The sequence below is a fragment of the Rhincodon typus genome, chromosome 13 (genome assembly GCF_021869965.1).
Source record: "Rhincodon typus isolate 14 chromosome 13, sRhiTyp1.1, whole genome shotgun sequence".
Lineage (NCBI taxonomy): Eukaryota > Metazoa > Chordata > Chondrichthyes > Orectolobiformes > Rhincodontidae > Rhincodon > Rhincodon typus.
Genome location: NC_063344.1, coordinates 62,739,632 through 62,766,059, shown reverse-complemented (window position 1 = coordinate 62,766,059; position 26,428 = coordinate 62,739,632). Strand labels below are relative to the sequence as shown.

Genomic DNA, 26,428 nt, shown 5'->3' with positions numbered 1-26,428 from the left:
TCTCACATGCTTGTTCTTTTGCCCGTCAGTTATGGCAACGCTACAGCTTCCAGCCACCAACTTAGCCAACCTGGCTAACCTCCCCCCAGGGACCAAACTGTACCTAACAACCAACAGCAAGAACCCCTCTGGCAAAGGAAAGCTGCTGTTAATACCTCAGGGGGCCATCCTGCGTGCTGCTCAACCAGCAGGTAAGATCTTTCTGCAGCCAGATCATTTGGGTTAAGGGTGACTGTAGAAGTACTTTACTTACCTGGGACTCAGAGGTTCAGGCCACCATTTGGCTCGCTAGAGAAATGTACAAGGCCATAGATCAGAGCCAGTCTCAGCTCTGACCAGGGGTCAAATAGAAAAGAGTAAAGAAAGATGATCAGAATTTGCACAATGGAGGGTTGCTCTTCTTTACTGACCGTGTCTCCTCTGTCTCTGTAGTTGATTTATGGTGCGTATTACAGTGTGCCACTAATCAATAAATCAGATCTTTTCCATTTATTCTAGTCCAAATAGAATCCTTGACCTTGGTCATCTGTAAAGTGTATCCCAATTATTCATCAGGTTAAATACTCCAGGTCCAGTGCCTGTCTGTACATAGCTGTGTCCACAGAAAAATTGAGTCCCAAATAGTTTGAAACACAGAAATTATAGACTCGGGCTCTCTTATTCCCTCCTCACCACAAACAATCATGCAGAATTAATGTTGTCCTCTCCTTGAGTACTCACAGCCTTACTGCCACCACTCATTACATACTTGTCCCTTTCCCTGCAAATTACCACACACAACCTTACTGCCAATGCGCACACAATAGCACAACCAAAAGGATTGTATACATACATTTCTTTGATGTAGAACCTAAAACTGAGTTTATTTTGTAAGTTATTCTAAAATAAATTTTGTAATTTTAAATTTATTACAATATAAATCTTCCATATGTTTTTATATATTCACCAATGTGAATAGTTAACTGCTTTCTTTCTGTAAAAATGGTATATAGACACAGATTTTCCAATAATTATTTTAGTAAATAGGAAACATATGATTTGCAAATTGCCTCCTGAAAATCTTCGTAAAAATTGAATGGATGATGCTGACTGCGTTTTAGATAAGCAATTTGCAGATTATCTACCTCTTTGTATCTGTGCTTCTATCCAAAATATTTCAGCTCTCAACTAATCCCTTTGTCTCCCCTTTAAGGAAATCTCTGTGGTGTACATTATAAAAGGTGCAGTGTTTCCTGCCCTCAGTTGTCAGCATGTTGAATATGTTGAGTGGTTATAAACTTGGTCAGTGATGGATAAAATGCATGAAGTGTGAAACGGTGTGGTGCATACCCAATCATTCGTGCATTATTCAACACAAACACAGCACTCTTCTCACTCCACACTTGCTCCTCTGGGCAACACAAAGGCTCTGATTCTCCCTCCCACACTCTATCCCCCACCACAACTGACACCATTCCCTAATGGGTACTCCTTTAGGTAAAGGAGTAGGCCATTCAGCCCCTTGAGCCTGCTCCACCATTTAATAGGGTCATGGCTGATGGGACATGTCAATATTTTTTACTCACACTATCCCCATAACCTTTTATACCGCTGGTAAGCAGAAATCTATCAATCCCACCTTAAACATACTCAAAAACTGAGCTATCACAGCCCTCTGGAGTAGAGAATCCCAAACATTTACAAATCTCTAAGTAACACAAAATTTTCCTGTATTCAGTCCTAAATGGTATCCCCCTTATTTTTAAATTGAGTCCTTGGTTCTAGACTCCCCAGCCAGAAGAACCATCTTATCTGCATGCACCCTGTCAATCCTGCTGAGTATTTTGTATGTTTCAAGAGATTGCCTCCCTGAAAATAGAGTTAAATAGCTTAATGCTGCAGCTTGTGGAACTGCCCTACATGATGGCACCAGGAACAACCAGAATTAACTCCTCCAATCATCCAGTGACAGGATCCTTCTCTCCCTTCCTTGTTGCTCCTCAATCACAGGTTCTAGCTCTGGAGGAGCAGCAAGAGTGTGAGAGAAGGAACCTGTTATTGGTGGAGCAAGTGTGACCAGCATGCGAGAGACAGAATCTGTGATTAGTGGAGCAGCTTCTCCCAGATTCAGTCTCTCCCATATTTGGGGAAATGGGAACATCCCTGTGATTTAATTTTTTGTGTGTATTTTAGGGGCTTTTGGGGGTGAATTTGCCCACGATCCCTGTGTAATTTAAACATTGCTACCATTTGTTCTCACCAGCCGTAGCCTTACAACTCACGCTGACTGCACAGAAATACACAGCACAAGTTCTCTTGCTGCCCCCACCCCTCCCCTCTCTGTACATAGTCTTATTATTGCCCCAGCACCAACCACACTTACACCCAGCATCACTAGTGTCACTACACATGGGGACATGCACTGGCCAGTTTCTGTTCTGTAGTCATCACTTTTTAATTCATGCAATGTTCCTGTGGACTGTGTTCTTTTAGCAGCGCAGCAAGTGCAGGGAGCAACAACAGGCACGACTGGTAGCATACAGGGCACCGTGGTTAGTGGATTACCCCAGCAGCTGGGCTACACATCGTATATCCTTAAGCAAACGCCACAGGTCAGTCCCAGGACACTTTCATATATTATTGTCCACCTACCTGTGTTGCTGTATTTCATTGGCCAAGACGAATGTAAGTGAACGAATGACAAAAAGAAAGAGGTTCAGTGTTCATTGACCTACTGTGAATGAGTGGATTGGTTGATAACATCAGAATCGGAGTAGATCATTCAGAATGTAGGCCATTAAGTATGGATCTAAAGTCTACTTCTTGGCCTTCTACAAACCCTAAAATCCTTACCTGATAGAAATCTGTTAAATCTCAATTTTTTTTTTTACTACCTGAAACTATTACTATGTAGATGGTAGTTCAAACTCTGCCGTTGAATTTCTGGTGTGGACTGTGATCTGTAAGTGAGCCCACTGGGATTGCAGGGCCACAAAATAGCATCTCTTGTCTTCAGACAAAAAGCTTCACATAAAACAGTTTCATGTGCCCGTCAGTATTTGTGAGCATAATGAGGGAGTACAGGGACAAAAGTATTTTCGTTGGATGTTGTGAATGTGGCAAAAAGGGCATTTCTTGTGAATTTTAACTTTGGTTCCTCTGTTGGAATCTAGCCCAAATAGACCACTCTATTATACCTATATCTTTCTATCTTTTTCCTTCTAATGCTCTCTATCTCGGTTCACATCTTTCTATCTCTATTTCATGATCTCTAACAATGATTTTATCCATGTCTTTCTGTTTCAATCTCTCCCTCTCCCTCTCTCTCTCTCTTTCTTGGAGAAGTCCTTAGGTGAACTGAATTTGGAACGGGATAAGTCAAGTTACTGTGTAAAAATGCCCTCTGATTCAGCACTAAATTCAGCTTCACTCAGTAAGGTGACCATATACCTCTTGTTTGAATCAGCAATGTCATACAGGTACTCTTGGGTTCAGGTACTCTGAGAGGTTGGAACTTCGTCAAAAATGAAAGCTCATCAAAGATTTGTACATCACTGAGCTGCTTTTATACCTGTGTACAATGATTCTGGGATATTTGAGCTTCATCAGCTGGACCATAATGATACAATTGGAGGAATAGGCTTCAAGGCATTTCCAGGTCTGGTAAACTGATGACACTGGCACATTGGTATCGTTCCTGTACATCACTCACAGGGTTTGAGGGTTAAATTATGAAGACGGGTTGCCTAAACTTCACTTTTATATTCCCTTGACTTCAGAAAATTAAGGAGTGGTCTAATTGCGGTGTTGAAAATGTTGGATGGATTTAATTGAGGACCTATTTCTTTTTGAGCAAAGTTTGAGCTAGGCTATTTAATGGGAATTCTGGATGCATTTATTTCACAAAAAGAGTAGTGAAAATTTGAAATGCTTGTCTACAAAAAACTGTGTGTACATGGATATTGGTAGTTTTAAAGTCAAAGGGTATAAAACTAATACATGTAAGTGGAGTTGAGGTACAGATCAACCAGTGTCTAGTTGAATGGATTGAGGAGCTAGATTGTTTCTTCTGTGTTTCCTGGTGTTATGTACCCCATAGGGACCAAAAATAAAAGAAAGATTCCCCATTTTGCCAACGGGAAAAAGCCCAATGACAAAATATCAATATACTGCAAACGTTCGTCATCAAATAAATTATCCTTAAAATGCACATTTTCAGTAATAGTTGATACACTCGCATAGTTACAAGAATTCCCAGAGATTCTCTTCTTCAACCCCTTTAAACAATAATTGATGCCTTTGGCAAAACTGAAATGGCAGCAGTGGTGAGTTCCTTCTAATTTACAATTCCTATTTTCTGACCTTTCCAACTGTATTACGCTCAGTAACACAGTCCCTACTTTATCCTCAGAGTCCTCTCCCTGCTTTTCCAGCAGGGTCTATTATGACCCACAGGCTCTGAGAACAGCAGTCATTCCCAATCAGCTATTTATGTGTTGCTGTTGAACATTTACCCCCAAAGCAACTCCAAACCACACTGGAATTTCTCAGAATTAAGATACTTACTAGGAACCTAAATCACAGCCTTTTCAGAATATACACGTTTCAGTTTGGATTTCATGAAAATTGCCAAAAGAAGATTTTTCTTTTCCCTCCAAAGAACAAGGCATTATCATAATAATACCTCACTTAAATGAATTTAACAGGGCAGTGTACTTAACTGCGTAATAATTTTTTATGAGCCTGCAACCTCCCTTTGCATGTGATTGACTAAATTATAATACATACCTAAAAGAATATGGTTTGGTGTGACATGCTAGAGCAGTAGCTCTCTATAAAGTCTTACAGCACAGAAGGTCATTTGTCCCATCATCTCACTGCCAGCTCCTTAAAAGAACAATGTATTTAAACCTGTTACTGCATCGCAGTTCTGAAATGTTTCCTTTTCAATTATGTATTCAGTTCCCTTTGAAATGTTTTGTAATTTTTATCACCATCTCTGGCAGTGTTAAAAACAAATAATCTTTTCCCTGGTTGCTTTGCCAAGTACAACAAACCTATATCTTCCAAGTGCCAACTCCTGCCAGAAGAAACAGTTTTTCCTTTTCTACATGATTAAAATTACTCATTAAACTCCCTTCAAGTTTCTCCGCTGAACCACTAGAGGCTCTGTAGTTAATTAGTAAAATTAGATCACATGGGATTCAGGATGAGCTTGCCAATTGGATGCAAAATTGGCTTAATGGTAGGAGACAGAGGATGGTGGTAGAGGGTTGTTTTTTGGACTAGAGGCTTGTGACCAGTGGTGTTCCTCAGGAATCAGTACTGGGTCCAATTTTGTTTGGCATTTATATAAATGATTTGGATGAAAATATAGGAGGTGTGGTTAGTAAGTTTGCAGATGACACTAGACTGCTAGTGGTATAGTAGGCAGTGAAGAGGTTATCTAAGATTACAAAGAGATCTTGATCAATTGGGTCAGTGGGCTATGGAGTGGCAGATGGAGTTTAATTTGGATAAATGTGAGGTATTGCATTTTGGTAATACAAACAAAGACAGGACTTATACAATGAATAGTAGGGCTCTGGGTAGTGTTGTAGAACAGAGAGACCTAGGAGTTCAGGTACATAATTCTTTGAAATTTGTGTCACAGGTAGACAGGGTGGTTGAGAATGCGTTTAGCATGCTTGCCTTCATTGCTCAGACCTTTCAGTATAGGAGTTTAGATGTCATGCTGAGGTTGTACACGATGTTGGTGAGGCCTCTTCTGGAGTAATGTGTACAGTTCTGGTCGCCCTGTTATAGGAAGGGCATTATTAAACTGGAGAAGGTTCAGAAGAGATTTACCAGAATGTTGCTGGGAATGGAGGGTTTGAGATATAAAAATAGACTAGAAAGACAGGGACTTTTTTCACTGGAGCATAGGAGGTTGAGGGGTGACTTTATTGGGGTTTATGAAATCATGAAGTTCATACAGAAGGTGAATGACAAGGGTCTTTTCCCTAGGGTGGGGGAGTTCAATACTACAGGGCATATTTTTAAGGTGAGAGGAGAAACATTTAAAAGGACATGAGGGGCAGTTGTTCTACGCAGAGAATGGGTTGTGGAATGAATTGCCAGAGGAAGTGGTGGGATGTACATTCAGTTACAATGTTTAAAAGACATGTGCATGAGTTCAGGAATAGGAAACGTTTAGAGGGATGTGAGCCAAGCACAGGCAAGTAGGACTAGTTTAATTTGGGAACATGGTCAGCATGGACTGGTTAGACCAAAGGGTCTGTTTCTGTGCTGTACGACTATCTGACTCAAAAGTGCTTTATTTTTCTGGCCATTCTGTAACCTTGGTGTAGCCAGAAATTCTATTGCATCTCAGAGATGTGAATTTCTAGAGCCAGTTACCGAGGTAACTCCACGCATTAGGAGATGCTGAACTCCCTCACATTGAAATTACGATTTGACAATGATTTTTGTTTTCTCATTCCAGGGCACATTTCTGGTTGGCCAGCCGGTCACTCAGGCCTCTGTGAAGCATGGACCTGGTAGCTCAGTGGCGTCTGGCATGGCAGTGCAGGGGCCGTCTTCTACAAGCACCCAACAGCAGGCAATCAGAGTCTCTGCTACACAAAAAGCAGTGTTTGCACAGGTAACTGCTGTATTCTGCTCAACTGCTAGGGCAGAGCTTTCTTACTTGGACATGAATTCTGTCACTTTTAAGATACCTGGGCATAATTATTTTGAGGCACAGCCCTTTGCCCTTAATCCAACTTATTGCAATCTGTTGAGCTACATAAAGTGACAGACACATATTCTACATAGATTTGAGATTAAATCATCCAGCAAAACATCCCTTCAGAAGATTCCTAAGAAGACTGTTGCAAACCCATTAATAGAACATTGCATTAAAATTTGACTTGGCAAAAAGAGTGAAGGTTGTGTTTGCAGGAGAAATGGAATGTTTGAGACCAATATAACAAATCTTAAGAAAGACACAAGATTAGAACCTTAGAGACGATACAGCCCAGAAAGAGGCCATTCAGCCCATTGTGTCTGAAGAATTACTTCCCTACTAGAGAATAGACCAATGCAACAGAACTCCACTTAAAACCATGAATGTTCTTTTGATTAGTTTCATCCAATTCCTTGTTGTGAATACTCTGTATTGGAATGGGGTTGAGGATTAAGGCCCACTCAAATGATTGTGTGTGGAACCTGGTTCAGGATGTCAAGAAAGGATACAAGTGCTACATTTTGAGGCTTTTTAAAAATAGGTTTTTTTATTATATCTTTATTCTATTGCTTTGTTTCCCTGGTTATTTTTCACTTTGACATTGCAGGTTCCATTAGTATGTGAGCACTAATTCCCTTTGTCCTTGCAAAAGAGTGTTTACAATTGCTCAGATATCTAGGTTAATGTGTAGCTTGGCCAGAAAACAGATACAGCTCCCTATTCAGTTTGTTTAAGCATTGATGTTATCCTATCATCTTGGTGGGATTTTTATTCCTTCAGTCAGAAGGTGATGGCGGTGTCACAGCAAAGGACTGACTTAAGCTTTAATTCCCAAGTACATTAATTAAACAGCATGGACGTAAAAGATTAGTAGCAAGTGCACAGGTATGCAGTCATTATAAAGCCAGTCCTAGTCCTTGTATAAAGAGAACAATAAATAGTGCTGTACTATGCTATGAGAAACGTATTATTCCTTGGTTGCATATCCTTTCTGTTTCTTATAATCTATGGATGCTATTTGGGCTGACTCATAACATCATATTTATAATTGAATTGACAGGACGCCAGTCTCACAAACCGGTGAATCATTGCAAAAATTGTAACAATGTATGGGACCTTCTTAGATGAATTTAATTTCACTTGTGAAACAGTTGGTTTGTTTTTGATGGCTACAGTATGATGAAGCACTATTATTTAGAAAAGTAAACAAAAACTAAGAGGGACACTGAAATCTCAATCACGCCTCTGTATGCTTTCTCCCATTTCCGCCAGCAGCATCTTTGCCTGATCATGCTATGGATACATGGTGCAGAATCATAGAATAGTTTCAACACAGAGGATGCCTGCCATTTCTACATTGCTGTCTTTAATAACTCATCTAATGGTACTTCCTCTTCTTTTCCGTAGCTCTGCACATTTTTCCTTTTCAGATATGATCCAGTTCCTTTTTGAAAGCCTTGCTTGAACTTGCTGCCAGCACACTCTCAGACAGTGCATTCCAGACCTTAACCACTAGCTGTGTACAAAACATTTTTTTTCATGTTGTTATTGTTTCTTTTACCCATCATCTTAAATCCCTGCCCTCTGGTTCTTGATGGGACCAGTGGGAATGGTTTTCTCCATATCTGCTTGGTCCGGACATTTCATGATTTTGAATACCTCTATAAAATCTCCTCTTGATCTTCTATTTTCCAAGGGCATTCAAATCCCATCGTGGCAGTTTGAGAATTTGAATTCAGTTTCAAAAAAATCTGGAAATTAAAAAAGTTAATTTCATTGTCTTTTATTGTGTTTGTCCTTCACAGTATTAGGCAGCAGTGAAATCACAACTGATTCACTGAGCCTTCCCGCTTGGCCTGCTGTGTTCATCCAGCACTACACCTTGTTATTTCAGATTCTCCAGCATCTGCAGTTCCTACTATCTCTGATTCACTAATGTTGTTTAATGAAGGAAAACTGCTGTCTTTACCTGGTCTTTCCCATATGTGACTCCATGTAACGTTTAATTGCCTTCTAAAGTGACTTAACTAGCTATTCAGCGGCAACAAACCATGGATCCAGAAGACCGTGTGTTCTGTTCAACCTTACCAACGATGTCCATTATCCAAATCTGGGTGTGAAAAGTTCCGTAATAATAAATTAGTTTGCATTATTGAGGTCTTTTTTTTAAGTAATATGCATGATAATAGACAGCAATTCCTCTAAATATTTGTTTGTTGTACATGATTGACATGTTGCACTGTGCAATCCTTTAAGATTGCATACGCAGCGTTGTTGCTACATGCTGTGTTTGTTCACTGTGGAGCCATGAGGCCTGGCACCAGCACAGCGTTGAGAGAACATTGCTCAGAACATTTCTCATACTTAGAATCAGTGGGTGGAATTTTCGGCTCACGGCAATGCTGAGCTTGGAGATAGGAAAGTTACATAATTAGGTGGGGTGGTGACATACCCAAACCCAACCAACTTCACCAGAATTAAGTTCTGAGTGGGCAGACTCATGGTCGAGCTTCCTGCCCTACTGCCAATTGAGACCCCAGCTACAGAGGGTGCTGTCACTTTGTGATACAAATAGTAGCCCCTAAGCTGCGGGCAACTTGTCACTTCGGAGTTTAGGAGGAAGGTATGGGGTCTCTTGGTCAAAAGGAATCGATGTCTGATTGGCAGGGAGTCACCGTCCTGCCCTTGCATCCAACTCTCGCCTTTCTCTCGGCCTCTGTTCACAACCTCAAACCAAGACCTCTCAACCAACATCACTAAACTCCATGTCTTTGATCCTCAACAAGATTCTGCCTTGCATTTCCACACGGATTTATGAGCTCTCCAGGCATTGGAAACAATTTTAATTTCCTTAGCTTCTATTCACAGCCTGTTATTTGGTGCTGCTGATTCATTCCTCTTCAGTGGAACCTTTCCAATTGCCTTGTGTGGAAGAGTGCACACAGTTGCTGTTATAAAACATTGATATCATTGCCTCAGGCTTTTAGCTAGCATTTGTCTGCTGACCTTTACCATCATAATATCCTTTGTTTGTTGCTGTCACAGTCTCGAATGATTTGGTGTCTTCAGCATTTGAACAAAAGAAATGCAGCAACTATCTGTACATTGCTTAATGTTTGAAAGAAGCTTAAGTGTCAGGTGCGGTCTTGAGAATCTAGTGACTACCAGAGCTTCCAGCTTGCAGTTAATGAGGTCAGGACTGCCTTCCTTTCAGGAAGGATGAGGAGGAGAGGTGTGGGAGGACTTTTATGTTCAGAATACCCCTGTACTTTCAGAACAATGTAGATTTTCTGATTCACATTTCCTCCCTAAGAACTTACAGGAACACTGCGTCAGGAGTAGGGCTCTTTAGCTCATTGAACCTGCTCTACCATTCTATATGATCAATGCTGATCATGCACTTTAATGCCCTTTGTCCGCACTGTCCCCATATCCCTTTACAACAATGTTATTTAGAAACCTGTCAATCACCATTTTAACATGCTTGATGATTGAGCTTCCATAGCTCTCTGGGATAAAGAATTCCTAAGAATCACAACTCTGTGTAAATGTTCTTGCACATCTCTGTCCTAAATGGATTGCCCCTTCAATTATATCCCCTGGTTTTACATTCTCAAACCATGGAAACATCTACATTATCAATCCCTTTAAGTATTTTGTACATTTCAATGAGCTCACCTGACTTTCAAAACTCTAGAGGATACAGCCGCAGTTTATCCAATATCTCTTTGTAGGACAGTACCTACGTGCCAGAAACAAGTATAGTAAATCTTTGCTGCACTGCCTCTGTGGCAGTAATATCTTTACTAGGGTAAGGGCACCAAAATTTCACACAGTAGTTCAGGGCTGTTGAACCAAAGCTCTATACAATTGAGGCAAGACTTCATTACTCCTGTATTGAAATCCTCTTGCAATAAACGCCATTATGCCTTCCTAGTTGCTCGTTTCACCTGCCTGTTAGCCTTCAGTGGCCTATTGGCTAGGAGACGTAGACTCATTTGTACATCTACACTTTCTAGTCTTTTAAGCTATTCCTCCTAACAGAGTGAATCACCTCAAATTTTACATCTTTTCCATCGCTATGTTCTACTAAATAAATATGATCTAAATTTTCTTGAATCTGCTTTGTGCCTTCCTCCCAGCACATATTCCCATCTGCAAATTTATAAATATCATGTTTTGTCCCCACATTTAAATCATTGACTTTTACTCTTTGTTTTCTGTTTGTTAGCCAATTCTTAATCCATAACAATGCATTGCTTCCTTCTCATGTGTTTTAATTTTGCTAATCAACCTACTGCAGGAGACTTGATCACAACCCTTCTGAAAATCCAACTATGCACTAATATTTTGTCAATGCTGTTTATCACTAATAACTACAACAGGTTTGTCCAACACGATCTCCCATTTACAAATGAACGCTAACTGTGCCCAATCAGACCATGTGTTGATTTATCACATCCTTTATAATATATTCTAGCACTTCCCTTCCTACTGATTTAAGGCTGAAAGGTCTGTAATTCTCCGTTTTTTTCTTCCTGCCTTCTTCAATCAAGGGTGAAACTTGACACCTTCAGCCTGCTGGAACCATTCCAGAATCTATAGAATATCCATGTCTGTTGAATAGTCTGTAGGTTTGGCGACCGCTTTGCAGAACGTCTACGTTCTGCTCAGAAAAAAGACCCTGGACTACCTGTTGCCTGCCACTTCAATGCACCACCCTGCTCCTTGGCCAACATCTCTGCCTCTGGCTTGCTGCAGTGTTCCAGCGAAGCCCAACGCAAACTGGAGGAACAACACCTCATTTTCTGCTTGGGGACCCTACAGGCCTCCGGATTCAATATTGATTTCAATAATTTTAGGGCCTAAACTCTCCCTTGTCCCAGCCCCCTACCCCACGCACCAGGCCTTGTTACCACATAGCCCGCCATTACATACCCTCTGTTATTAGTCACTAATAGTCCCCATTAGCAACTATTCACCCTCCCAGTCTGATCGTTAGCATCTCCTTTGTCTGTTCAACTGCCTTTCTCTCTCTTTGGGCTCTATCCTATCGTTTACGCCCTACCCCACCCACCTCCCTATTTTCTGCATATAAACTGACGTTTTCCCAGCCACCATCAGTTCTGAGGAAGGGTCACTGGACCCGAAATGTTAACTCTGTTTTCTCCTTCACAGATGCTGCCAGACCTGCTGAGCTTTTCCAGCAACTTTGTTTGTGCTCCTGATTTACAGCGTCCGTAGTTCTTTCGGGTTTTTTTTCTGTAGAATAGCAATTATCCTTGACTATTTGTTCATGCATACAGATGCACAGACTCTGTACTTGCGTTGATGCATCCAGCCTCACCACTTCTTTTAATCATGCAACCCATTTCTTGCTGTCTTCCTTTTCACTTTTCTCTCCTCCACATTTCTCTCTTCTCCACCTCTTTGATCTAGCTTTCAGTCCCCTCTCCTAACTTTCATCCACTGCTTGGCCATGTATTCCGCTTGTTAGTTCTTGGTAAAACTGGAGTATTTAGTATGTTCACTGCGCTGTTTAAACTTGTCTGGCTGTAGTTCTTATTCGTGAAGAGCATGAATTGCATAGCCTGCCTCCCATGGTGGACCCAACCAAAAGTAGCATCCCTATTGCTTTCATTAGGGTCCACCATCTGTGGACGCTTGCTGCTGGTGCTGATATGGGACAGCCTCGCAGGGAAAGATGACCCACCTCATGCAGTTTGGAAACTTGACACTTTGACAAGACAGTGGTAAGCCATCTGCCACTGTCTATTGCATTGTGTTTATCACTGAAGCGGGAGTAAGTGTACTTGTTTTATGAACAGGTTGTCCCCAGTGCTCAGGTGTCTTCTCTGCACTCAGCTGCTGTTTCCTCGCTCGTCCAATCTCCCTCACCTGACGGAGCAGCAAGGCCACTATCCGTAGCGTCTCCTCTCTCACAGCCTGGCACCACCACCCTGCGAGTAGCTGGAGGAGTCATTACAACAGCCAGCCTCTCAACACCAGTATCAGGAACAACACCAGCAACCGTAGGAACTATGGCTGTGCAGGTAACAGGGTGGAGGAGAGGGGAAGATGCATAATCAGCGGTAATAAAGAATGATGGCTAACTAATTGTATGCTGAGAGTTCTGGAAACCATTTTTACCCTGGGAATGTTTTGATTGGTTTAAGAGAGGGTAATTTGCAGGCGTCTCCTGGTTTTTGAATTCTCTGCAAGCACTTCAACACTGACATAATTTCTCCTTCCTTTTGTTCACAGTCAGAAGTAAAGGGCTCCAGCCCTCCTGTGAATCCAGCTGTGTCCACAGCGAAAGCCTCAGGCCAGCAGCCCTCCGTCCCAGTATCCCAGGCAGAACCCAGCACCAGCCAGTCACCTTGTGTTGTTTCTGTTGGCTCACAGGTGGCCCATGTGGTGGTTTCGCAGCCCAGTGCTGGAGGATCCAGCAAAGCCAGCAGTTCAGCTGGTTCTGGTGTGGCCTCCTTTGCATCCAGTTCCATTGCTGCAGCAAACACATTGAGTGGACAAGTCACACCAACAGTATCAGGTAAGATAGCAGCTTCTGATTTTTAGAAACCAGTTAAATCTCTCTTCCATTTTGGGCAGGGCAGGGCAGGACCACTCATCTTAAAAACTTGCAGTGTCTCTCTCCACAGTACTTGTAGTGGAGGAAGGTGCTGAAGACTGCAGTCATTATTTCTCCAGTTATTTCTTCAAGATGTTTCTTTTGTTAAGCCTTGCTAGAATTTAGTTGTCAGACTGAGATTGTTGGGTACTGCAAAGATCAAAAAAATTATTTTCTAATCAACCTGTTCAGAGATATTATAACATACCTCTGGAAGAAGTGGGACTTGTACCTGGGGCTCCTGGGTCAAAGGTAGAGATACTACCATTGCACCACAAGAACAATACTTGGGCTCTAGCTGTTCACTATCTATAGAAACAATTTGGGGGTGGGGACCAAGTGCAATGTTTCCAATTTTGCTGATGCTACAAAGCTAAGTGGAATGTGTGGTGTGAGAAAGATGTAAATCAGCTTCAGGAGAATTTGGACAGACATAATGAAAGGGTCAGAAGATGGCAGATAGAATATAATGTTGGAAAATGTGAGGTTATCCATTTTGGTAGGAGTGGGTGATGTGCAGAATATTTCTTAAATGATAAGAAGCTGTAAAGTGTAGATGTACAAAGGGGCCTTGGTGTCTTTGTTGATAAGTCACTGAAAGCTAACATTCAGGTGCAGTAAGCTATTAGGAAGGCCAATGGAATGTTAGCATTTATTGCAAGAAGGTTTGAGTACAGGAGTGGTGAAGTTTTACTCAATTGTACAGGAGGTTGTGTAAATCGCATCTGAATACTGTATACAGTTTTGGTTTCCTTATCTCAGGAAAAGTATTATTACCTTAGAGGGAGTGCAACAAATAATTCATGGCTCTAGTTCCAAAGATGGTAGAACTGTCCTATGAAGAGAAATTGGGAAAAGAATTGATTTCATTGTCATAGAGTTTTTACAGCATGAGAAGAGGCTATTCAACCCATCGTATCCATGCTTGTCATCAAATATCTATCTATTCTAATCTTATTTTCCAGCACTTGGCCCATAGTTTTTTGGCATTTCAAATACTCATCTAAATAGTTTTTAAATGTCTTGCTGGTCCCTGCTTCTACCACTCAGTTCCTATCACTCAAGTCTCTGGGTAAAACATTTTCAGATACCCGCTAGCCCTCCTGCTCCTTACCATAAAACTGGGTCCTCAGGTTTTGGACCCCTCTACTAGGAGGAAATATTTCTACATATCTAACCCATCTATAGCACTCAGAACATTGTACACCTCAGTCAGGGTGAGAGAGACACATGACAAAAATAAAACTGCACAAGTACATTGGTAATTCCACTTAGTTTGGTGGTCTGAAGGTTATGTTCACTTATATCAAGCAGCACGAGCTGGATCTTTGTACAATGAATGTATTTTGTGGTGGACTGGTTTCTGTGACCCAGTCTCTCAGATTGAGCTATTATAAGAAGTGTAGTTTGTCACAAATCTCGCTTTGTACATTCTCCTGATTTCTCACCTGATAGATTCTGGTTAATTGTATGTGGTAATATTGCAGGGCTACATGTCACAAACATTTGGCTTTATGAAAATTATACAAATTGAGAAGAAATGGTTTTAAACTAATTGCACGCAAAATTTTAAGATGTACCATTTAACCTCGTTGAAACTGGACTGGTCTCCGTAGCACCAGACAAATATATGAATGACCTTTCTTCGACTTGCATGTAAGTTCAATTAAGGAACGCACCAGGACAATTAGTTGGAGTTAGATGGAATCAATGGACAGGAAAGGGAGTCTTGTGGTGCAGTCGGTAATGTCAAGTCTCTGAGCCAGAACACCGAGTGCTTCTCCAGGACTTGGCAGCCACAGAAGGTATGTTCATGATGTGGCCGAGTGGCAGGCAGTTCGAACGTGAGTGTCTCCTGGTCAGCCATGCTTGATGCACAATTGCAACCTTCAGGCTTTTGCCTCTGACGACAGGCTAGTGAGCTGTTCCCAGAGAAACTAGTTTTGGAAACAGACAAAATACATGCTATGTCTAGCCCCAGAAATAAGTAAGTGGGAAGGCAATTAGAACTTTAGGTCAAAACATGATGCATAACTTTCTGCAAAATATAATCCCATTTATCTTCTTTTGGTTTGTCTGTTTCCTGTCTGTTGAGTAATATAAGGTCTGATTATTGTTCTGCCATTTCCTTTTAAAGTGAAGGCTGAGCCTGGCTCTGTAGGTGCTTGCTTTAGTCCCTCAGTACCCACAGCAAGCACTGTGAAAGTGGAGCAAGGAGGATCGGATGGGCCATTTGAAATTATTGAGTAAGTCCTGCATTTTATTTTCAAATCCCCTTCTCATAGATGCCTCTCTGTTGTGTTCAGAGCTTAGATACAGAGTACAACTCATAGTGTCCCATCAAACATTCTCCGGGACAGGTACAGCACAGTTTGGCTCAAAGTGACGGTCCAATTACGCTGTTTCAGCAACCTCCCCCTGGTGAAGCATATACAGGCCTATGCTCAGCTACATTTGACCTCGTTCTTGGAAATCTGTTGGAGATTTCACCTCTATTCTTTGATCACTCTTTGGGGGATGGAGAAAAAACATGTCTGTGTAAACCTGGTGATGCATGGCTGTGAAATCTACATGGCTGCAGGATGATCTAGATTGGGACCTGAATATTGAAGGGTATGTGACACTTAGGAAGGACTGGAAGCTATTAAAGGGTGTAGGAGTGGCCACGGTAATTAAAGATGATATTAGCACAATAGAAAGGGATGACCATACTTTAGGAAACCAGGATATAGATGTGGTCTGGTTAAAGATGAGGGATAATAAAGGTGAAAGGTCATTTGTGGGAGTTGTGCACAGACCCCCTAACAGTAACCAGATGGCAGGATAAGGTATCGAGGAAAAAATAATGGGAGCTTGTCAAAAGGGGTAGCAATTATCATGGGGTTTTTAAGCTACTTATAGACTGGAAAAAAGAGGTCTAGTGGAGGAATTTGTTAAATATTTTTAGTCTAATTTCCTAGACCTACATGTAATGGTACCGACCAGAGAGCAGGCTTTACTAGACAAAAAAAAAGAGAACTGCGGATGCTGGAAATCAGAAACAAAATTAGAAATTGCTGGAAAAGCTCAGCAGGTCTGGCAGCATTTGTGGAGAGGAAACAGGTAACATTTTGAGTCTGTTCTGAAGAAGGGTCACTAGAGCCAAAACGTTAACCCTGCTTTCTGTCCACAGATGCTGCCAGACCTGTTGAGTTTTTCCTGCAACTTCTGTTTTTGTCGCAGGCCATACTGGGTCTGGTTTTGAATGACAAGATGGAGTTAATTACTGATGTCATAGTGAAAGCACCCTGCAGTGGACTACTATTTTGAATTTAAATAAGGGCATGAAAGTAAAGCGAGCAAGTGAACTGGCCTTTAGGTTAAAGGTTAGGTCAATAGTTCGACCTTTAAAGAGAAAAGACAGGTTAATATTTTAATTACAGTCTGGATGTCACTGCTTTACAGATGCGTACAGAGCATTGACCAGCATCTTATTCCTTACTACCTTTAGCCTCGAATATATTGAGAATATACAGCAGCTACTGACTGCCATCCTGAAGAAAGTGCCTCTGATTGCTCCCAAGAAAAGTGAGTAAAACTCTTTGACTTTTATTTCACTGTGTTACTCGTTTTAGCTTTGGATTCGATAGCTGCAAATCCATGCATTCATGTTGACCAGGTTTTGAATTGGTTTAAAGCAGCTATTCGAGCAGATTACCATAAATATTGGGCTGGAAACCAAGAAGAAGTCCTCCTGATTTTTGTAGAAATAGTGCCATGATGTCTTTTGTAGAAGTTGGGTAGGGATAAACTGGGAAACTGCAAGCCTCCTAGTCAGGGAATGCTTCAGCGGTCAAGGACATTCAGTCTCTGATCTTCGGGTGAGTATCTTCCAAGGCGGCCTTTGAGATACACAATAATACAGAATTGCCCAGCAGAAACTGATAGCCAAGTTATGTACCCATGAAGACAGCCTCAACCATGATCTCAGGTTCAGGTCATGCTATGTGTAACCCCACCACACTGTTTTTGTATTTGTAAAGTCTTCCTTACTGTCCTGTTTTAGCATTATCACCTGATAACTTGTTATGATCTCTCTAATTAGTTTTTACACTTTTGGATTACTTGTTACTTTGGTTAGACCCTCGTCATGCAACTTTTCTACCTATCATGTTTTTCTAGTCATTTGGTTTGTCTCCAGCACCATCTTATTTTTAATTTTTTGTAATTATCCCTCTGCCTCAATTAATCGGATCATAGCTCATCCCTTCACTTGTTATTTAGCTGTTGACACTTTTGATCACCTGCAGAGACTTGTTTTTCAGCCTGTCAACACTCCACTCACACAATTTGCATGATATTTTGATCTCTCTTATGTGTTCCTCTTCACTTCTCCTCACGAAGGAGCAGTGTTCCAAAAGCTTGTGATTTCTAATAAACCTGTTGGACTATAACCTGGTATCATGTGACTTCTTACCTAATTAAAAATAGTCAGCATGACTTTGTAAGGGAGCAATTGTGTCTAACAAATTTGAATCTTTTGAAGAGGTGACTAGGCATGTAGATAAAGGTATTATAGTTGATGTAGTGTAGATGGACTTCAGTAAAGCTTGTGAAAAGGTCTTGTATGGCAGACTGACTAAGTATCTAAAAGCCCATGGGATTTGGAGCAATTTGCCAAATTGCATCCAAATTTAGCACAGGAAACAGAATGTAAGAGGTGTGATCAGTAAATTTTCAGACAACACAAAAATTGGTGGCGTTGTAAAAAGCAAGGAGGAAAGCCTTAATATATGAGGTGATATAGACAAATTGGTCAGATGGGCTAAATAGTAACAAATGAAGGTGATGCATTTTGGGAGAATTAACAAGGTATAGGTACCCATGTTGACTCATAGGAAGTACAGAAGGACCTTAGTGTGCAAGTCCATTAATCCTTGAAGGTAACAGGACAGGGTAGATAAGTTGGTTAAGATGACATATAGGATTATTAGTCAAGGAATTGAGTACATGAGCAAGGAGGTTATGGTGAAACTGTACGTAACATTAGTTGGGCCACGACTGGAGTTCTGCGTGCAGTTCTGTTTGCCACACTAATGGAAGGTTATAGGTAGGAAAAGGCGGCAGCATTTAGCCTTGGCTGGAATGTTTCAGCTATGGAGAGAAAGTAGATAATCTGTGGTTGTTTACATTAGTGCGGCAAAGCTGAGCAGGGATTTAATTAATGTGTACAGAGTTCTGAGAGGCATAGACAGGGAAAATAGGAACTGTCCCTTTTCAGTACAAGGGTCAATAACCATGGGGACAGTTTTAAGGTAATGAGCAAGAGGTTGTAGGTATCTCAACCTCACTGCATGAAAGGATGATAGAGGTGGGAGTCCTCAAGAAATTTAAAATGTGTTTAGTTGAGCACTTGAAACGGCAAAGCATACAACAGCCCTGAATTAATTTGGAAATATCAGGACAATCGCTCCTCGTGTTGACCAATATTCAATCAATGTCATCAGCAACATAATGTGGAGGTGCCGGTATTGGACTGAGGTGAAGAAGATTAGAAGTCACTCGACACCAAATTATAATCCAACAGGTTTATTTAAAATCACAGGCTTTTGGAGCATAGCCCCTTTGTCAGGTGAAGTGATTTCTAATAAACATGTTGGACTGTAATCTGGTGTTGTTTGATTTCTGACCTTATCAACAACATATTAATTGGCCATTTTCCCACTGGTTGATTATGGCACAAATTGGCTGCTATACTTATAAGCATTGTAATTCCTTGGACATGAGGTTCCTTGGATGTCCTAAGAGCTTGATAAGGCCCTACAGACTATAGGGGTCTTCTCACTGCCTCTATAGCTTGGATGGAGATCAAAATTAGAAGTTCATGATTAAGATGCCCTTTCAACCTGAATAGTTTTATGACCTGTGCTAAACTGAACCAGTGACTGAATTCAGCAAAGTGCTCAATTTGTGTTGCCCAACTGTTTTGGCAGACTAAGTGCTGAACCCTGCAATCACAGTTAAAATCACTTTCCTTTAGCTGTTTCTATCACATTGGTAGTTTATCTGTCACACCCAGTGATCTTTATAATGCTGTCATATATTGCACACTTATCACTGAACTTTCTCTAATAGACGAGGACTCCAACCCATTCTGTGCTACCTCCCTGGAGCAGTATTACAGCTGGAATATTGGGAAGCGGAGAGCTGCAGAGGTAAAACCCACTCCCAGTACTCTTAAGCCGAAGTTATCTCTTAGTTCTTGTCTTTACATTAATTGTACAGTACTTTGAACAGCATAAATGAAAAGTGGAGTAAAATCAGCCAGATTTTGGGGGTGGGGTGGGGTGGGTGACAGTGGCCTCATGGTAAAGTCATTGGGTTAATAATCCAGAGGCATAGACAAATGCACTGCGGATATGGTTCCAACATGTATCACAATGAGTGGTGGAATTTAAATGCAATTATGGAATTTGGAATTGAAATCTAGTCTCAGTAATAGCGGCCATTAAACTATCGTCAGTTGTCATAAAAGCTATCTAATTTAGTGATACCTTTTACAGAAGAAAATCTACCATCCTTGCCTGGCCTACAAGTGACTCTAGATCCACTGAACTGCCCTCTGAAATACCCGAGCAGAGCAGGTCAAGGGCATTGAAGGACAGACAACAAATGTCAGTTTTGCCAGTGACACCCACATCCCATGAATGAATAAAGGGGTCAGAAAGGTTTCCCACACCTGATTGCTATCCGCTAGTCACTGTTGAAAACTTACGTAGATTTTTGGTAACAGCTGTACTGTGTTGCATCCCTCAGTCAAAAATCCCTCACCTACAAAAAAAAGCAGATTGTACTTTTTGAGGGATTTTCCTCCTGTATAACTGAAGTTCAGCAAGATTGGGATAAGGTGAGGGGGTTGGTCTGTTTTGTGGCCTCTTCCATAGATGTTCTGAAATTATCATGTCTCTGTTTAAGGAAGGCAGCTGAACTTTGCTTGATGCCTCACTGAGTGTTGAGGCTAAGACTTGACATCTTAACATGTCATGACCTACAGACAGGACTTGGTGTATTGGTGGCTAGGATACAGGGTTCCCCATGTCAGGGTATGTGTTACAGGAACTTGTATCCAAGCATCTCTAATACAGGTTGTTGTGTTCAGTGGTATAAATTCCTCTATCCTATTCCTTAATTCTCTAGAAATATTCCATATTCTTGAGGGCAGGAATAAGTCACTCAGCAACTCAGACCTATTCTGCCACCCATCACAGTGATTGTTGCTAACTTATACCTTGCCTTGATATCATTGCCTTTGTTCTGTATCCTGTGATACATAAAAATATCCAATACCTTCTGATCTTAGTCTTGAAATCTGCAGATGTCTTTTGGAAAAACAATTCCAAATTTCTACTACAACAAAAGCAAAACACCGCTGGAAATCTGAAATGAAAACAGAAAATGCTGGCAGTAACTCAGAGTTCCTGATTTCACTCCCAAAAGTGAAACCTGTCATTTTCAAATTGTGTCCTTCCTTGTACTCTTCCCATGCCTGGGAAAACCAGTTCTCCCAGTGCACTGTGTCAAATGTCGTCATTGTTTTAAACATCTCAGTTGGATCACCCCTCAAACTTTTAACCTCTGGGAAATACAACCCCCTTTCGTGCAACTAGTACTCATTGTTAAACCATTCAAGTTCTGGTGTGATTCTGGTCTCTGTACAAAATTCACCCTGAAAGACGACTTCTCTGAAGTTCATGCTCGAAACTAAATTAATACTTGAGATAGAATCTGACTAAACCTCTGTGCAACACAAACCAAATTTCTACCACTCAGTATTCTGGTCCTCCTGAGATAGAGACAAACATCTATTAGACTTTCTCATGACTTCAGCCCAAGAATGCATCTGGCGTGTTTTCCCTCCTTATTTGTAGTCTTTAAGGATGGTGACGGAAAGCTCAGAATCTCATATTCCTTCCTGCCTACCCTAGTGGCAGCGTGCAGTAGCCGTAAGAAAGATTCTGCAGGAGGTGATGGAGAAATGCTCACGGTTCAGTAGCACAGACGTCATGAAGACTAAGCAAATCATGTACTGGTGTCGCCAGCGCGGGTACACCCCCCCTGACCCAGAGACTGCCATCACCGAGGAGGATTCGATGGAAGATATACTAACTCGAATCGACAACGAGCCAGGTGAGATCAACATTCCATTCCGAGTGATAAATCACTCAGGTTAAGGAAGGTGAAAGAACAAAATGAGCCCCCACTGTTTGCTGAGTGAATTGTTGAATTCCTAAACCAACACAAGTTAAAACAGAAGTTGGGAGTGAGAAGTTAAGCCTAGGCAGTTCAGACTTTTCTCCCCTCTACATTGTACATTCAAAGCTCTTTCTCCCACACCTTGTACATTTGAGATCTGTCTCTCCCACACGCTGTACCTTTGAGACTCTCTCTCACACACACTGTACATTTGAGTCTCTCTGTCCCATACCACGTACATTTGAGTCTCCCTCCCCCACATTCTATACATTCAAAGTTCTCTCTCCCACACCCTGTACAGTTGGAGCTCACTACCACACCACCACAGCACACACAACCCCCCCCTCAAATAGTCACACACACCATGTCCTGTACATGTATGGCATAATAGTCCCAATGACATCATGTCAGTCAGTAGTTTAGAAAGATAATCTGAAGCATTGTATTAAGTTTCCAGTTCAGCCTGATTTCTAATCACTGTTTCTTTTGTCTGTATCCCTCTAGGATTGGGTAGAATGGAGTTCCAGAGACATGTCAGGCTCATTGTTCATTATTTAATATTTTATAATAAATGATCCACAATTTTTAAATTCTGGCAATTATTTGACAGCCACAATAACAAATGTTCAATGTTCTTTGAAGACAATTCCCCAGGAGACATTCTATTTGTAGCTTATCAGCACACTATGCAAACTATATACTTTCAAAGCATACAGCTCGGTGTCCTTGTCCTATATAGCAGTAAATGATTCCAGTATTAAATCATTGGGATAGATTTAGATAATATTTAAAAGGCATCAGTGATAAATAACATCACGTAGATTTAAGAAAGAGAGATGGTCCAATTTTAGAATCAGATCTAACTTTATGACAGGCAGTCAAATCACTCTGGTTTAGATTGTCCAGAGGTATTTACTAGCTCTGCTTGATTTACAATGACTCAGGTATACTTACAAAGCTTTAAAGCTATTTGAAACACTTGGTGATCGATTTTATGCTTTCCCATTTAGAGTAACTGGACCACAGGATTAGTGGTGTGGTCTTTAAAATGGAATATTTTGCCTTATTCCACATTTATTCTGGCTACCATTTGAAATGTTATACTGCAGTTATGTGGCTGAGGGATATGAGCTGGTGTTGTGTTACGAAAGCAGGGTAGCAGTTATTCTTTAAATGGGCCCTGAGCGGAGAAACTGATCAGGATTTCTCACCAATCTGAAGCAATTCTGCACTTGATTTAGAAAATGAGCAACCATCTGAAGTAAGGGGTGTTCAAGTATCAATTAATTTTGGTCTCTAACTGATTCTGTCAATTTATTTTTATTATTTTCTATGCAAAGAAGGTCTATGAGTTAATATACCTTGGCATCACAATTAGGCTAGTGAATACATTTTACATTTACACTCCTTCCCCCGCTCCAAGATGAAATCAATCACCTTGATGGGAGGTGATGGCCTAGTGGTATTATCACTGGACTGTTAATCCAGAGAACCAAATGACTTTCTGCAGACCTGGGTTTGAATCCCGCCATGGCAGATGATGGAATTTGAATTCAGTGAATATCTGGAATTAGGAATCTAATGGTGACTGTGTACTCATTGTCGATTGCTGGGGGAAAAACCCATCTGATTCAAATATCCTTTAGGGAAGGAAACTGCCATCCTTACCTGGTCTGGTCTACATGTGACTCCAGACCCACAGCAATGTGGTTGACTCTTAACTGCCCTTTGATCAATTAGGAATGGGCAATAAATGTTGCCTCGCCAGCGACACCCTCATCCCTGAATGAATAAAGAAAAAAAAATTGTTCAGTGCCCTTCATGACACTTGTATGTCCCTGGATATGTCTTTATATTCTTGAAGATACTTCCATATTTCTGATGAAACTTTCATATTCGTGATCTACTCTACAGAGTTCCAAAGTGATTTTCCAAATCCTTCCCATTGTTTACAACTCATTTTGTTACATTTTCCTCTAAGTGCAGGCCATCTGAGTTACTTTAAATCATTTAAGAACTCTCCTTTATTTACAAACTGTTGGATTTCTAGAAATGCGCAGTGCTATTTACTCTGATCAATATTTAGCAATTCACAATTAAAATACTAACTCATGGATCGTTTTAATACTTGCCATTGTTCACCAAATCTGCAGCTTGCTTTAGGAGTTTTCTATTATCCAACAGTTTTGGTAATGTATTTCAGAATGCCCTTCCACATACACCATGGCCAGTGAGCTCTGTCAAAGGCTCATGGAGGTGGAGGCTATTTTGAAAACGGAATCTGAGAGCGATGAAGAGGTTGACATAATTGGCACAGCCGAGTCTTCTAAAGTGAAAATCAAGAAGGAACTGGAGGAGGAGGAGGATGAAGAGGTCAAATTCTACATGGGGCTGATGCCAGCCATGGAGTATGCCAGAGACACAGCCCAGCAGGTAATCAGGAAAAGATAAGATGTAGCCAGAAACCCAACTTGCAACCAATACCCACCTGCCTGTTTGTATGTGTTTTGTACGTCTGGCACTCTGTTTGCTGGGTGAGGGGTGTGCATGCATGTATGCATCTGGGCATCTGTGTCCCCTTCTTTGGACTGCCTTTCCAAGATGGTGTAGTCCCTCTGCAGCCTCTGTTTGTTTTCCTTCTGGTTTAGTCCCTCCACACCACTCTGTTTTCCTTTATAGATTGGTGTCACGATTGAACCTGTTGAGGTGGAGAGCCGTGTCTATGCCCCAGTGATCGAAGGGATGATCGTAAAGGTAAGGTCAAGAGGTCTTACTGAATAATTGCAAGTTGCTCAATGACGGTGAGTCCTTGCAAGTGAGGATGACTTCCTGCAGGGAGGGTGAGTGGCTCAGAGCAAGCCCATGTTCCTGTGTGGAAGAGTGAGTGGCTGCGAGTGATGTTAAATTATTGCAAGTCGCAGCTAGTCCCTGTGTATAAGTCACTAGAGCTAGCAACATGTTGCACTAAATTATGCAGTAAGTCTGCGTAACAGATTGTCACTCTGTAGTCTGTGCCAGATCTGAGCAACAACAGATCACTCCAAGAAGCTAATGATTTTCCAGGATCTGCTGATACTGGCCGTGGTTCCTAACCTCCAACCTGTTACTGTAAAATTCAGTCTCTGTCATGTTACAGGGAGGTGCAGAGTAAAGGGCCATTGGGAAGCTGCAGTATTCAGTGACTTGATGTGCTGGCCTGATTCCTGATCTGTAGAATCTCTTTGTCTTTAGGCTGCTGAACTGTTTGTAAGTGACATCCTTCGAGAGTCTTTGAAAGTCGCATACCAGAACACTCCCCATAACAGGTATGTTGCAGTTTTCCTTCTAATTGACTGAGTCTCTGCCTGTCAATGTCAAGGTTAAGATGAGAGACGAGCAGGACCGGTGCTTAATTAGAAAACAGGCAGAAAGAGATTTGGGCAGATGGTTACAGAGGCTGGTGTTTGGACAGTTATTCAGAACGGCATTGGAATAGTGGAGCAAATACAGAAATTGCTGGAGAAACTGAGCAGCATCTGTGGGGAGAATACAGAGCTATGAGAAAAGAACTCGGGGGTGGTACTCATTGCATAACTCTTGGCATAGGCAAGATGGGCTGAATAGCTACTTTCTGTGTAGTATCATTTCATGTCCATTTGTAAATAATCTGTTTCTTTATTTGATTTAGAGCACCCAAAGAACTGAATGTAATCAACGTCCACCAAGCCATCTGTAACATCTCCGTCTGCGACTTCCTCACCAACAAGTACATGGGCATGCTGGCTACAGAACAGACCCCACAGCAGGGATTATGAAGGGCTTCACACTCTTTCCGTTCCATTGAAGACAGGGACTTGGCAATGTCCAAAGCCACTGTTACACTGACATATCACTGCAGCCGTTGTGCCCATGATGGTGAGGGTGACACTGCGCCAATGCATGTTGTCAGTACTCATCGTGGAGCCACAGAAGCTTCCGGAAGTAGTGCTCCCAGTTGGAGCTGGCTGTTGTCAGAGGTTGGGTAGGAGCTATAGCAGGAATATGTTTATGTTCATTCAAGAGCTGGAAAAAGACAAAATACTGGCAACGTACATTTTTATGTCTTTGGATTGGTGTGTCTAGGACAAAACTGGATTAATGATGTTCACACACTGTGATGGAGGGCTTAAATCAATGTCATCTCCCTTCAGTCTAAACAGCTCACACCTCTGGTCCAAATGATGTCATTCAATGACTAAATCAGCTTGTAATTGTAATTGTTATTAAATATTGTTTTTAAAGAAAAAGGTACCTCACAGTTTTGAAATTCCACAGCATGCTACATGCCCTTTACAGACAGAAATTAAATTGCCCATCAGTAGGAACAGGGTTTTACGGTTTCATCTGTACAATCTCCCATCTACCAGCTCGCCTTTAGTAAGGGCAGTAATAGAAGGACCTAGCACTCCCTGACAGGTCTGCTTGCTGCCGTCACGCAGCCAGCTTTACAGCACCAACAACAGCTAAAAGCACACCATCATCACCATCTCGTCCCACTATCCTGGCTTTTGGGGAGGGGCGGCCTTCAAAGCCATCATCATCTCTATAGCTTATTGACGAATGGCAATTTGGCTCCCCTTCTGACCTCACTCACCAGCGGCCATTGTATTTGTTTCTTGTGCTGTTGGTTTAACTTGGTCAGAGAGTTGCGTTGTGCAGCACAGCCAATTAGCTTGAATAGCAAGATAGGTTCTTATGTCCATGAGCTAGATGGTTAACCTGTTGCTGGATAAGATTATAACCTGGCTGGAACAGTAATGTGTTCCACCCTCTTTCCCCTTGTTCCTGAAGGTCATTAATAAGTTAAAAATCCAATTGAATAAAATCAATTTGAATTGAAAAAA

At 41.4% G+C, this 26,428-nt stretch overlaps 1 protein-coding gene across 1 annotated transcript; it reads left to right on the top strand.

The window, feature by feature from the left end:
- LOC109911033 (YEATS domain-containing protein 2-like) lies at nt 1–26,428 on the top strand. The gene is made up of 13 exons (XM_020510271.2): nt 1–191; nt 2,473–2,591; nt 6,464–6,622; nt 12,535–12,759; nt 12,971–13,256; nt 15,472–15,580; nt 16,825–16,901; nt 19,449–19,528; nt 21,299–21,500; nt 23,770–23,999; nt 24,246–24,320; nt 24,798–24,871; nt 25,234–26,428. Exons 1-13 carry the CDS (start codon nt 32–34, stop codon nt 25,358–25,360), a joined length of 1,923 nt encoding a protein of 640 aa, XP_020365860.2. The 5' UTR covers nt 1–31; the 3' UTR covers nt 25,361–26,428.

Bases quoted from the DNA above. Each gene is read 5' to 3' on its own strand.
- LOC109911033 (XM_020510271.2), top strand. From the start codon at position 32: ATGGCAACGCTACAGCTTCCAGCCACCAACTTAGCCAACCTGGCTAAC. The intron at 2,592-6,463 runs GTCAGTCCCAGG...TTCTCATTCCAG, and splicing joins TCCTTAAGCAAACGCCACAG to GGCACATTTCTGGTTGGCCA. The intron at 15,581-16,824 runs GTAAGTCCTGCA...TACTACCTTTAG, and splicing joins GGGCCATTTGAAATTATTGA to CCTCGAATATATTGAGAATA.